This window comes from Poeciliopsis prolifica, unplaced genomic scaffold, assembly GCF_027474105.1.
Source record: "Poeciliopsis prolifica strain line A6 unplaced genomic scaffold, Auburn_PproV2 SCAFFOLD028, whole genome shotgun sequence".
NCBI classification, from domain to species: Eukaryota; Metazoa; Chordata; class Actinopteri; order Cyprinodontiformes; family Poeciliidae; genus Poeciliopsis; species Poeciliopsis prolifica.
Window position 1 is genome coordinate 5,432,632 of NW_026562403.1, and position 14,373 is coordinate 5,447,004.

General features: G+C 38.8%; 1 protein-coding gene across 2 annotated transcripts in view; it reads left to right on the plus strand.

Moving 5' to 3' along the window:
• Positions 1–1,646: 1,646 nt before the first annotated feature.
• Positions 1,647–14,373, plus strand: part of osbp2b (oxysterol binding protein 2b) — a 43,321-nt gene continuing 30,594 nt past the window's right edge. Inside the window, exons 1-2 of one of the 2 annotated variants that reach the window (XM_055049028.1) lie at positions 1,647–2,251; positions 10,406–10,614. In XM_055049028.1, the coding sequence (XP_054905003.1) occupies positions 2,094–2,251; positions 10,406–10,614 (367 nt within the window). In that variant the 5' untranslated portion in view covers positions 1,647–2,093. The remainder of the gene's footprint in view (positions 2,252–10,405; positions 10,615–14,373) is intronic. The other variant, XM_055049029.1, reaches the window with a different exon arrangement.

A 14,373-nucleotide genomic window follows, 5' to 3' on the forward strand; every position in this document is an offset into this window, starting at 1 on the left:
TCTTGTTTGGGTTACTTCATATGATCATGACAGAATAATTAAGCATAATTATGACAACAATGCCATCTTGTGGTAAAATAATGCTACCTGGAGCCAGAGCGATGGGAGACAACAAACTGAGCATCTGATGAAACCTGCCTTGCTTATCTGTCTTCATTAGTCAGGCAGACTAGATGATCATTTTGTTGCTTGATTTGGACAAATTTTTTCATTGAAGTCTTTGTTATATATTCATTAATGATTTTTTTCTAACTTAATTCTACTTTAGACCCCTTCGTGGTGCTACAGTGGATTCAGTCTCAGTAAGAACATATGATTGTATACATAAAGCTTGACAAAAATGTCTTCTATGCATATTATTTTGTAGATCTAAATTCAATTGAGAAAATGTCACATTTTGATTTTTTCAACTACTTCTGTTTTTCTTCTTCATTGAGACCAAGTGGTGACACAGTCACCTCCATTTGGGTTCAGATGTTTTCTGTTGTGATGTGACTTCAGCTTCTGACATATGTTCATTTAGTTGAAATTAGGACAGATTTATTTTTACAGTTGGTTAAATAAAACCACACAAAAATGTACTGATTCTTACCAGAAAGCAGATCATTTGCAGAACAGAGAACTCTTAGGCTTGTTATTGAAGAAAATGTGTGGCTGGTTCTCATTTTTTAACATATGCAGTATTTTTGTGCTCTCCATGCTGCATTATAAAGGTCTAGTCTAAATAAGTTCACTACTGATAAATCAGACAAAAAATGTTTTTTTTTAATGATGAGTGTAAACCAGTCTTTTTGGATTTATGATAAGACAAAAGGGAAGCCAAGTTTATTTGTATAGCACATTTTCAGCAACAGAGTAATTTAAAGGGCTGTTTAAAAGGAGAATAAAACAAGCAAGCGAAAACAGTCTATGTTGATGTTATACTCACTTGTTGGTGAAAGATTTTCCTCTGTCTTCCAGTGTATGGTTGATCCGAAACATCTTGACTGTTTTCATCAAAAGGAAATTTCATGTTCAGATAACTGGGTGTTCTAACAGGACAAAGGCTTGTACTGAGCCTCCTATAACCAACCAGTCTTGTTGTCTCTGCAGAAATCACATGGTTAGGGTCCAACTTGCTAAGAGTGTAAACAAGTTCTTGTGCATTTTTTAATTGTTTTAATTAAAATATTTTTTTCTTTTAATTAAAAAAAACCTTCAACTTGTACTCAGTTTTTTTTTTTTTTTTTTTTTTGAGAAGCTGAATTTTTGTGTTGTGTAATATTTCCATCTAGCAAAAAGAATGGTTGAAAGGCATAAATTATGATTATGATTTGTATGTTCAGGATGAGTGTACATAAACTTCTGACGTAAACAGTATGTTAATAAGACAGAATACATGTGAACCATCACCTTTGCATTGTATTCAAATGACAAATGGCAGAAGACCAAATGCTGACAACTGATATAATTAATAATTAACTTTTAATGGCAGTGAAACCTTCATTATGTTTTAGTACAGACACAAGCTGTTCTTTTCCCTGCATGGCTTCCTGAAATGTCTTCAGAAATACTTCTGCTTGGTCACCCGACCGACTTGAGGTCAGGAATCACAATCCCCACGCGTGTCAAATGTGTAGCGGCCCCCGTCACGTGGTGCAGCTGTGGCTCATAGACTGGACCTCACCGAGCTGTCGCTCCCATTCAGGCGCCGGGGCTCGGGCAGCGAACACCAGCGGCCGCTCCCTCTCAGAGCCGCTGCCTCCAACAGCTTGGACCAGTCGCCATGGCGATAACTGCTCTTTTGGTTATAGCTGCAACCGGTTGCAGGGAGAGCTTGTAGGGAATTTCCTCTCTGTCGAGCTCGGTGTCCTGAATCCGCCGCTGCCTGCATCAGCAAAGTGTCTTGGCATCACTTCTCGTCCTTCCTCCGGAGTCATGTGAAAGGGGTCCGGGGTGGTTGCTCTCGCCGTAGACCGAACCCTCCTCCCCGTCTGCGAGGACGTCCTCTCCCCGACAGCCGCAGTGGCGTAGTGTTCCTGTCTCCGCTGCCCGCTGCCCGGTTCGGTCCGGTTTATCAACCTGCGCCTCTCCGGCGCACGGCTGAGCCGAGGATGAGCGAGCAAGGGAAGGGCTCGGCATCCACCTCCACCGCGGCCCCAGCTCCGGGGTCGGACACCTACAAAGGCTGGCTCTTCAAATGGACTAACTATCTGAAAGGGTACCAACGGCGATGGTTCGTCCTCAGCAATGGCCTGCTTTCCTACTACAGGTAATATGTTTATTTTTGTGTGCTGGAGTGCTGGATGTGAACGCACGCAGAGTGTCATATTTCAGTCGGCGCATCATGACAGCTGGCTCCCTCAGCTGGCTAGCGGCGGGCTAAAGCTAGCTGTCAAACGGGCAGCCTGTTTACTTCCAGCTGACGGAGGGTGTACTGTTTTCACTTTGGCTGAATATATGTGGGCTGTAGAAGACCTGGAACACAGACAGGGAGAGACATATTTATATATATAAATATACCTATAGCAGCATGTTTCCTAAGATAATATTAATGTTAGAAAAAATAAGGTTACCATAGATACATACGTTAGCAAACCAAGCTAACCCTTTTAGCCCCCTGTCCTGAAAATAACTTTTTACATCCATTTGTTCAGATAACATTCTACACTATTACACGGCCCCTCTCAGTTATTATTGTTGCATCATTCATATATATGTCACACAATTTAGGGGCATCGATCAAACTGAAACAAGACTGGTATGATTTCAGACTAGACAGAGATAAATATTAACATGCAACTCAAAAGACAAAAATTACATTATAGGGACAATTTACAACAAATCCAAGATAATATTTTAAAAGCTCAGCTTTACAAAATGTTTTTGTATTTGTCCTTCATTCAATCAAGCTGTTCATTGAGAGGAACAGCTTTTTAAAGTGAGACCTGGCTCAGAAGGCACACTTACAAATCTAATAGTTTCACATAAGGATCAAAATATAACAACAAAAAAAAAAAGACATTGAGATGCTTCCCCTTCCCACCTGTTGCTGGACACCTCTAGTCAGCCTGCTGAGAAAAGCTACTCTGGCCCTGTTTGAAATATGACTTAGGCTGCATTAACTTCATTTGTCAACAACTTAGAGTTGACTGCAAAATTGTCCTTTTTGTTTCTGAACTTAGCTTACTTTAGTAGAAATGGTCAGATTTATTTGAACTCTCCCTGCCAGATTTAATTAAACAACTGAAATAAAAAATCAAAAGTGTGCTTGTTGACAAATGAAAAGTAAATAGAAAGAGATGAAACGGAAACAAATATGATTCACCTTGAATGTTCTTTTAGTTGAAAACAAGACTGTCAAGAAGGCAGAAGTTAATAAAAAGTTTTAATGAACATTAAAATAGAAGAGTCTTCTGGGGACCCGGTGGGTTCTGGTGTCAAGGTATAGCAAAAAATATGTATTATAAAGTTAATACCATTTGAATGAAATGTCAGAGAAAGTGCTGGAGTGACCACAGTTTGATACTTTGGAGAATAGCAAAGCAAAGTACAACCTCCTTCTTAACTGATGTGCACATGTTTCAGCTGCATATTTTGTATCTCTATTAAAATGAGAATAGCTTAAACTAAAGGTAAGATATTTTGCACAGTTTGGAAAGCACTACAGAATTTTGCATGCATTTATAGTTTATGCATCAGTCTAAAAATGGCAACATAATGATGCCATAGTTATAGTAAACCTTTTAACTTAATAATTGTTGCTTTTTTGCTTTAAATACATGATCTTTGAGCAGGATAAAACAAAACTACTTGTGCTTTTGTATAAGCGTTAATGAGTGACGGTGGTTTATTTAAGTAGTTTTTTTAAATGACTTCCTCCAAGTCAGTCAATTAAAAAATTATTGATTCAAGTGTATTTGTTCAATATTTTCCAGGTCAGACTTTTTTAATAACCAGAAAATGGAAAAAGCTTGATTGATTTATTTATATTTTTAGATATTTATAGAGCCATGTTACTTTTAAGGTTTCGTTCATTTATTGCGTCACCTCACTTCACTGAGAATAGCTGCTTCATTGTCTCAGTGTAATAAGATACATGACTTTATGTTGCTGCTATCATCATTCTGCCTTCAACCCATTCTAACAGCTGCTTCCTCTTACCTAACATCACCAATACTAGAGTCACACCTGTGACTCTGTTGAGAGAGTCATGTTTCTGCAGGCATGGATGTTAGTAGTTAAAAGTTGCCTAGACATGGAAAAATGAGTTGACAATTTATGTGTCATCCAAGAAGTGCTTATTCAGCACAAAAGACTCCTGTTTGTCTTGTTAAAATGTACTTTAACTGTTAAAATCATCAGGTTAATGTACAACCTGCACGTGAAAATAACTTCCACATTAAAGACAGAAGATTTTCTTCACTCACAGCTACCAAAGTCTTAAATGTGCTAACTTTTGACATATACTTGATACTTGATTTTTATATACATTGTACCACTTGGTTGCTTCTCACCCTGTTGTTTGTTCAAAAGCACTGTAGCACTCAGATTTTAATTACTAGCGACAGGTTTAAATCATATGAAATGTATAACTCTGACACAATACACATTTACCTCCACACAGAATGAGAAACATTATCTGCAACGGTTGTTGTCCTGCTTCGTCCAGGTCCCAAATTAAATGATTCCTAGCCGAAGAAAGAAGCAGCTCAGTGGTCTGTTAGTTAAAGCTGTGACTGGGAAGTTTTGAAATAGAAATCCTTAAAAACTGTCAGTTGTGCTGGGACCTTGGTGATAAATCAACACAAAAGACACAAACGCACCCGGAATAAGTTTTTCCTCAAAAATCATGTGCTGTAGTTGTTTGTGGTGTTTTACAGTGTTATTCTGTTAAACAGGAAATACTGTCTACTTATTGTATTGTTAAACCCTCTTCATCTGAGTCCATTCCAAGTATAGCCACCTGTCTATCTGTTGTCATCAACATGTTATTTGGTGGAGCAGTTGCACAGCTAAAGTCTCCTGCTTGTAGTTGCGATGAAATGAGAGACGCCTGTTGCCTCGATCAGCATTAATAGTCCATTATGTTACACGGTGACCGCCTCCAATGAAGGAAAGCTAACCTGTCAACATCTGAGCACAGACGGGCTGAAGCGTACGAGTTGTTCCCTCCGCCAATGTCTTCCTGGGACGGCCACATTGTGTGTGTGTCTGACTCTGGGCTTTGTTTGCCTCTGTGAGCCTCCTGACTGTCTGTCACTGGAGTAAAAAGGAGCAGAGATAAATGTGACAACATGTTAATTAATGTGCTTTCATCGCATGTCATAAATGTGTTGCTTCCCACGTTTACCCATTTTTCTGCACATGTTCTCTATTTGTCATTTTATTCGACTGAGAGAAAGGGACAATTTTGGATAAAAATAGAGATGCAACTTAAAATTTTTGAGATGTCTTATTTTGCAATAGCTGGCCTTGCTCAAAAACACAAGGATTGGTTGTGTAAAAGACATTCAGTAGAAAGCAGCCAGGATGCTCTCAGTTTAATCAAACAAGATTTCTGACAGAGGAAAAAAACTAACCGATGCCCTGTTTCAACCACAGGGTTCAATAGGCAAAGATAAAATATTGTATGACTGTGAAGTGGCATGTTAATTACACATTTTTTAAAACCTTTTAATGAATTGAAAAATTAAACATATGGTATTCACTTTTTTAACACTTCAATGCCAATTATTTATAGATTCCTTTTTGCTAAAATTACAGCTGCAAGTCTTCAGGTTTTGTATGTGCCAGTTTCACACAACTGGAAACTAAAATCCTTGCAAATTCCTCGAGCTCAGTCAGACGGGGTAGAGGGCGTCATTTAACCTCTGGCTTGCCAGGCGCCACAGTCTCACCGTTCGATTTAGGTCTGGTCTTTGACTGGACCATTCTAGGACATAGCCATACTTTAACTTAAAGTACGCAAAACTTTCAATGCAAAACTTTCACTTTTGCATTGTAGCTGTGGCTGTATGTTTAGGGTTGTTGTCCTGCTGAAAGGACCGTCTTCCCAGTCCCTGCTGAACTAAAGCATGTCCTAGAATGATGCTGCCACCACCATGTACTGTATCTTGTAATTTTAAAGTTTTATGCATAATTTGTATAAGTGACTATTTGGTATTTGTCTTACTTTAAAGAAGTCCCTAGATTTCTAATAATTTAACAGTGAGTTACACACCTTTTGAAATTCTGTCAGTGCCTTAAGAAATCACTTTATCTCCTGCAGTTTTTTTTGTTGTTGTTTTTGTTTTCAAAGCTCTGGCTTGGCTCTTTAACCTGTGGCTCCAATCGATGCTTTGAGTCTATGAATGGGTTGACACACTCAGCAGTTGAGCAAGCTAAAGTGTAATGAGTTGAACAGCTATTCTGAATCTCATTCGGTATTGACTGCTCCATCACTTTGGCTCCAAAAACCGCAAGCCTGGTCATTCTTTCCTCCACATCAGCTTTGTGTCATGACTCCTTTTAGTGCAAATCACATAAAGAGCCTCGTTGTGCTGAAGAAGACGTATGACAAGATCTTCTTCCTTCCTGGAACATCTTCATCTTTTTTAATTTCTTAAGTGACTTTGCTCCTGCATTTAATACTCTTTGCACAATTTCGTAACCTCTCAATGTAAATCCAGCTCTGAATTAGGGAGGATTACAGGACATTAAAACTTTGGGAGCTACTGGAGCTGCAATATCGCACCACCTGGTCTTGTCTTTCATAGTAGCCTGGTCTGTCTCTGTTTTGCTCCAGTACCTGGAGAGAAACCAGATCGTATCAGGCAGCAGGGCAGACCTGCTCACCAGGTGTTCCCTGCTGCCTGGGTCCATTTTAGAGAGTCAGGTTATGGTGTTACTGCTTGCTCATTCGGGATACGGGGGAGGAGGAGGAAGAGTGTTGAGCAAGGCGACCTCGGGCCCAGCTGAAGGTTCGATCTTGGCGTGAATCCTGTCTGTCGGACAGGCGTTTTATCTGGAGTGACTGGAGCAAGCAATGTAGCTGCTGTGATCTAATCTTGTTAATGGGCTATTCATTGCTTTTAGCACCAGGCGACATTGTGTGCATGCTAAAGTGTCTCTGTTTGGGTGTCTGTCTGTGTGGTCTTAGTGCTTTTATGTGGCAGCAGCTAAGAGATGACAAAAAGACACTCGAGCCAGTGGCCGCATACTTAACTTGTCATCGGTTCAGTTTTTCTGGAGCTCATACCAAGCTGTCCAAAATGGAGCACCACTGCTCTTTTTTCTAAGTTTCATATTTGTTTTTTTACTTTCAGCATGTTATCAAGCGGTTCTTTGACATTTTTGTCCATGTCTTGTTAAATTGTAGCCCACAGCCACAATAAAACTGATCTATGGTTTCAAGCTTCGGGTACTTTGTCACATTTTCTCTTCTCGTCTGTTTTCATGCTCACTGGTTTTTGTTCTGTCATTACATGCTCCAGATCGGTGGATTTATGTTTTATGAGGATGTGTGCACAGGGGATGGACAGGTAAAGCACACCGATGCTCTCCTGATGCAGCACATCATGCTGCTCTACTTTCTCTTTCTCCTTCCCTTCCTCATCCAACTAGTGCCTTAGCGCCCCCATGGCCCTTATCTCTGTTTCCCAGCTTTTTCGTTGACTGTGTAGTTTCATGGCCTTTGCATGGCCTGGCCTCCCCACAGGGCAGCAGCGATCAGCATGCGTCTCATCTTACTCATCAGCAGCACATTCTGTTTCTGACCCACTTAACGTGCAGAATTTTACAGCTGAGCTCGGCCGGGTGAAACCACAAACTGGACTGTTGAGGATCCCTGCCCGACCCGCTCTCCGTTCTGCTTCGCATGGCCCCAGTGCAGTGTTTGTCTGCAGAACTGATGTGCACCAAGTGCCAGCAGAGGAATGGAACACTGAAGCGCTTGTTCTCGCTTGGCATGATAACAAGACTTGACTTTAGGGAAGCCGCTGCCTGGCAGAATTTATAAATACACTCTAAACCTTTGACTCAGTGAGGCAGCGGCTACCTTATTAGGGAGATTGACATTTTTCTTGTGAGAAAGAGAACTTGAAGAGTTTGATGGCATGGCTGCATGCTTTAAAAGGATGTTTTTGAGCGTATGACCCTGCAAACCTGTGAGCTTTTGGCTCATGCCTTTTTGTTTTTCAACTGTCTTGCTTCCTGATCTAAAAAAAAATAATTAGTGCAGCAACATCTATATTTGGTTCAATTCAGTATCAGTTCACCAAACTAATACAATGGTCATTTCAGGGCACTAACAGGTCTTATGCATATGCAATGAAAAGGAACTTCTTATTCAGTGCAGACCAATGCAGTTCACAACAATACAATCTAGTCCTGATGTCCCATTGAGATGAAATTACACCGAGATCAATTTAGTCCAAATTACAATCCTGAAACAGTCAGAGTCTGTTGCCCAGATGAACAGGTTAGAAGATGTCTGTCTATAGAAATTGAGTCATTGCAGGGACCCCTCTTCCTGAGCAAGCATATGGTGATAATGGAGAGGAATAACTTCCTTTTAACAGGTAGAAATATCCGACAGAACCAGGCTCACTGTAAGTTGCTGCAAAAGACTCCATGTTGATTTAGTGAGTTGGTTATAAATTGAATTTATTGGTTGTTTTTCTGTGAACATGATCAAAAGGCAAAATATCTGAATTTCAAGAAAATTAATGAAAATGAACTCATGTGGAAGTCATTTGACTGCAGTCTGTTTTTTACATTAGTGGTGGTAAAAAAGTTTGTTTTTTATAATATGTATAACTGCTTCAGCTCTTTGTACTGCATAAATGTATGTTTTTATTAAATAATTAATTTTACTTTTGTTTATATTTTTGGGGATTTAGAGCACAGAAAAATATACTTATGATGGAGGTAAAAAATGTATTTTCTTGAGCACAAATTGGCTAGATAATTCTTTTTTTATCAATGAATTTGGAAAAAAAACTAAACAAAAAAAAACAATTTGTAGCCTATTTACATAAAAAAGGATAAACAAAAAACTAAAGTTAGAGTAATATTAACATAATTGGAGTGTAAATTCTGTTCAAAGACGGCAAGAAAAGATCTTAATGCAATACCACAATAAGATTTCACTTGGTTGAAGATGAAATAAATAAACAAATGCAGTTTTAACAATTAAAATCAGCCATATCATTACTTGATCATTCAAAAAGCTGCTCATTTTGATATTTGGGGATTTGGTTATGGTGAAACTGTACAGCCTTGTGATTTCATGCTGTTTTCAGATCCAAAAAGGATGTTTCCACTGTCTGTCGAGTTGCTTACTGAGATCTTTGAGAAATGATGATGATGTCCCAGATATTAATTAATTTATCATGTCTTTTTTGTTCCTCTTCTGATGTCGCAGATGTGCAGATCTCATTTGCCATGTGGACGAATCCACCTTCATACCATCACAGATGCTGGCATTTTTTTTTTAAATAACTGTGTGTTGATAACAAGCCAGATGGTCTCTTTCCTTATGAGGCTTTAATAACCGTGTACTGTGGCAAATTTTTGATTTGCCAGGCCACAGGACTCCATTCCACATTGCCTCAGAACATCGTAAAATCAGAATAAGGCCATGGCATTTTTCCATCTCATTTAGACCTGCTGGTGCTTTTAGATGGTGTTTAACATCAGGTATGTTCACAGAATCTGGTTATTACTATTCTTGCAGTGAATTATTTGTAGATTCAAGTACCGGTTTGTTCCAGCACTTTAATGTTTATGTTGTTAATTTACAAAAAAAGGGCTGCATTTTAAGATGTGAGAATATTCTTTCCAGGAAACATGATGGTCCGTCACAGTGGCAAAATATTAGTTTTGGTGCAGCGTGTGCAATCAATTGCCGTTGCTATCAATTACTTTGTTCTGATCTTCTTTTTAATTGTTCTGCTATGATTCTGCTCTCTGTTCTCTCTTTGTCTGGATTTTTATTAATTGTTCAGTTGTGTTCAGTAAAGAAGCCTGAAGTTGCACAATGGCCTTGTTATGTAGACTTGAAAGCCCGCTGACTGCACACAGCTGGTGTCGTGAGGATATCCAGATACCCACAGTTCACCAGCAGGAGGGGCAGCTGGTGCAAATAATAATAAAAAGTTGTTTAAAATGAGCTGATTCAAGTTTGCTATTAATGTGTGCATTTACATATTTCTTACTTTCTTCTACTTCAGTGAAGCGACTCAGTGTTTTTCTGTTGCTTTGCCTTCAGTTGCTCTCTCTTGCTCTGCTTGTTGGCAGTAGGAATGCCAGCTGCTATCCCAGCCTTTTTGGTTGAAAGACTGAAATTGAAATTCTGTTCCCTCCTCATTCATTCTCATGACCAGTGTGCCCGTCTATGTTGTATGTCTTGATTTACCTCCTACCCTGTGTTAATTCTTTTTAGGACACAGGCAGAGATGGCCCATACATGTCGAGGAACTATAAACTTGGCTACTGCACATATCGACACAGAGGACGCCTGCAACATTGTGTTGAGCAGCGGCGGTCGCACATACCACCTGAAGGCGAGCACTGAAGTCGAGCGGCAGAGATGGGTTACCGCACTGGAGTTGGCTAAAGCTAAAGCCATCCGCATGATGAATGATCAGTCTGGTAAGAAGCAGCAGCTACTTTAGGATTCAAGTCAATACTGATGTATTTTTTCCCTCCCAAATCAACAGTTGAAAATATAAGTGTGTATACAGGTTTGAACTATAAACATGTATGGATCAACTTCCAGAACATTTTGTAATCCATCCATCCATATCCTACAACTGCTCATCCTTTAACACACAGGACAGAAAACCATACAAAAACACACGAATAGCTGAGGGAAAATTTGAGTAGTCAATATTAAGAGGAGGCTGGAGTACCCAGAGAGATTCTGTGCATGGACAGAGAGAACATACAAACTCCTTGCAGAAAAACCCCAGGCCAGGACTCAAATCCTAAACCTTCTTTTCTAAACTTGCATCCACATCTTCAGCAGATTTGAACTAATGTATATTCATGTGTTAAAATGGTTCAGTCAAAGACCACCCCTAAATTCGGTTCAACATGGGGTTGGACAATATATAACAAATGTATTCACCAATATCATGGCAACACCTCAAAAACAATGTTTACAGAAGGTCCTCCTGCCAAGTTTGAGCATTGAAATATGCACATAAAAATGTTGGTTGTATGAATATTTTTGCTGGGCATTGTATATGCATACATTTCATTTACTTTCTGCAATCAGCCATTTCCTCTGCTTTTTGGTTTTCCAGCCAGCTCTTACCTTTGCTTAATGTTGTTCATGTTCCATTGAGAGCCAGAAGAGGGCAGCTGTTACTCCACAACCAAACTGGAAAAACAAACTGGAGTATGCTAATGCCACTGGGAGAACTGAGCTTCCATTCAGTCAATCTCCTTTCCAAGAGGACCTATTGTTGTTCAGGCTGGAAGTTCTTTGGTCAAAGGCTGTGGGAAAAGCCTGGGTGTTTTTGTTTTCTCTCACTTTACCACAGCATCAACTCGAAGTCGGCTTTATTCTGCAGTAAAAAGGTTCTGCAGAAAGCGAGACAGATTATATATTCTTCTGGCCTCTGTGTGAAAGTCAGATCACTAAATATAGACTGAACAAGAATGTGAGTGCTTTTTAAGCTCACCCACGTATGCTGCAGAGGAATGCTGGTATATTTAAAAAGGTTAGGCTATTGATTGAATGAGTTCATTTAGTGTGTCATTGTAGATTTATGTGTTGGCTTTGGGTAGTTTAACAGTTCACTTCGCTTATTTTTATGATATTTGTCACAGGATGATTTTCTCTGGCATGTCACTGTGCAAGTAGTGAATTAACTAAAGTTGGTTACAATGGAAGATCCTATATCAAGCTCAATTAAATAATAATTAACATCCAACGTACTTAAACCAAAGATACCATTTGGTTGTCAGAGCATCTGTCACTGACACAATTATCAGGAACGGCCAAATAAACTAGTTGGCTACAGTTTGATATGATGCACTTCTTAAAAGGAACTTCTTATTCAGAGTAAAAAATGCAAATGGCTGGTATTGTGATGGTATTTTCTTATTTTAAAATGCTTAGTTACTTTTGTCCTTTGTGCTCATTAGTAACGTCTTTAAAAATGTATTTCTTCCAACCATAAAGGTACAAACATTCATGAAGTTGATTTGTGCTACCAAACAGAAGTCAATTTTTTTCTATCTTCTTTCTTGCTGCCTGATAAATGTATGTTTCTAGTAGAATAAAAAGATTATTTAAAATGTAAAAAAAAAAAAAAATTGAAAACCATGTAATTTTTGCATAAAGGTTTTGGATATAACAATGCATATGTGAAAAAGTTTAAGAGGGTGTGAATACTTTTGCAATTGTGCTGCATAAGGTACGAGTCAGTGAGGAAAGATTGTACACAGGTCTTTGTGCTTTTTCCTTACTTCTTTTTGTTTCACTGCTTATACAGATTATGTATTGTCTGTGGAGAGTGTCTACGCAGAAAGCCACTGAAGTACTCCCTTGACACCAAAATGAATTACTAAACAAGTGTGTGTTCAGACTCTGTCGGACCATCTTTTTCTTTGTTTGTGGTGTTGGACATGGATCAGCACCAGAATGTCAGCATTCATTAACCTACCCTTGCTTCTCTGCTTTCGGAACAAAGAGCTCATATCGATTTCCTCAGGTGAGCAGAGTGTAAACTGCGGATAGATGTCAGGAGGGAGCTAAAGGTAGACATTGATATCCATTACAAGGCTGGTTGTTCCATTACCATCATGTGGTATTTTTTAATGTTTTAGCTGTGTTCTGTGTTATGATGTGCTGCAATTTTCAATCCCTTGCATCCCACATTTGAATCCAATAGTTCTGTTGCATCTATCATTTGACTTGTCGATTAGACAGTCATCTTATTTTGTTAGAAAAGATGCCGTCTGTAAGTTTGTCATTAACTTTTGCATAATTAGGAATAGTTTGATTTTACTCACTCATTTCAACATGATCTAAATCGTAAAGCTCAGCAGGGGGCAGTGTTTCCCCTCTCTTTGACTTGACCTCCTCTGCGTGCCATGTTTTTGTGCTTGCATGAAGTAGATCACAGTCCTTGAAATAACTTGTTTCACTAGTGACTTGAATTTGTAAGCCTGCCTGACACGATTAAATACATTTATAGCCTCAGTTGACATATTTTTATACTAACAGAGAAGGTTTTAGAAATTGCTGGGTTGATTCATCGAAGAAGGGTCTCCATCTCAGACTAATTTGCAGCAGAGCTGAAGTAAGCAAGGTATGATGTGAAATAACCTGAGCCCAGCGTGTCCAGCTTGATGGCTTCATTGTATGGCCAGTATGGCAGTCTGATGACCTTTTTTCCCTTTACCATAGACTAATGCTGCTTACTTCATCAAATTAGGTGCCGTTTAAAATATTTCCTGTTTTTGACAATGATTTATCTTCCTTCTGTTTTTTACCCCTAAGTCTATTCTGTGATTCACCTTTTGCTGTTGAACATAATGAACTGTCCATGGTGCTGAAACAGTAGAAATATCAGAGCACAATGTGAGAAGAAAACTTAACATCTCATGTTTAAGCACACTTCATTTATCATATCGCCACAGCCTCCTTACCCCTCCCTCTTTGTCCTGGCTGTTTTTTTATTTTTTCAACCTTCCACATATCCACTTTTCCTCTCCCTTCCCACCGCCCTCTCACACTCGCTGTCTGGTTTTTCCCGCCTCCTCTTTTCCCCACCCCTTCTCTCTCAGTAAGCCATTTTCTCCGTGTTCATTTCTTTCTTAGTTTCTCTTATTGTTTTTTGTCAAACTCTCCTGTCTTGCGTAAAATATTTATATTTTCATCAGAAGTCTCTGGATAAAATCTCTCTCAAGTAAGTACACAGTTTTTCTCCGTTTGTGTTAAGCTATGAAATGTGAGTAGCTTTGAACATTTGTGTATACCTGAAACTGTAAAAAGCTGAATAGATGTTTCTTTTCACTTGTCTAATTGTATTTTAGATGTTTTCAGTGGATTATATGTGAAGATGGTGAATTCTGTGTAATTTAAATAGCAAATCTCTAAAATTAACTTTTCAAAACACACATCACATTAAATTTAGACTCACATTTTTAAAAATACTTCCACTTGACTAAAATTATGAGACTAATACCTAAATGAAATATGTAGTAGTTATTGTTTTTCTATTAACCGACTGTCCTCTTTTGTCAGTTTGAAATTTTATTTATTGGAGTTTTCACAACAACACACTGGTGCAAATTAGTAGGTTTCCTTTTGAAAAATGTTTCGAGGTTGTTTTTTTAGTTCAATATTTGCCTATACTAAATAGCCCTGCAACTGCTTTATAATGCTTTTGGCTT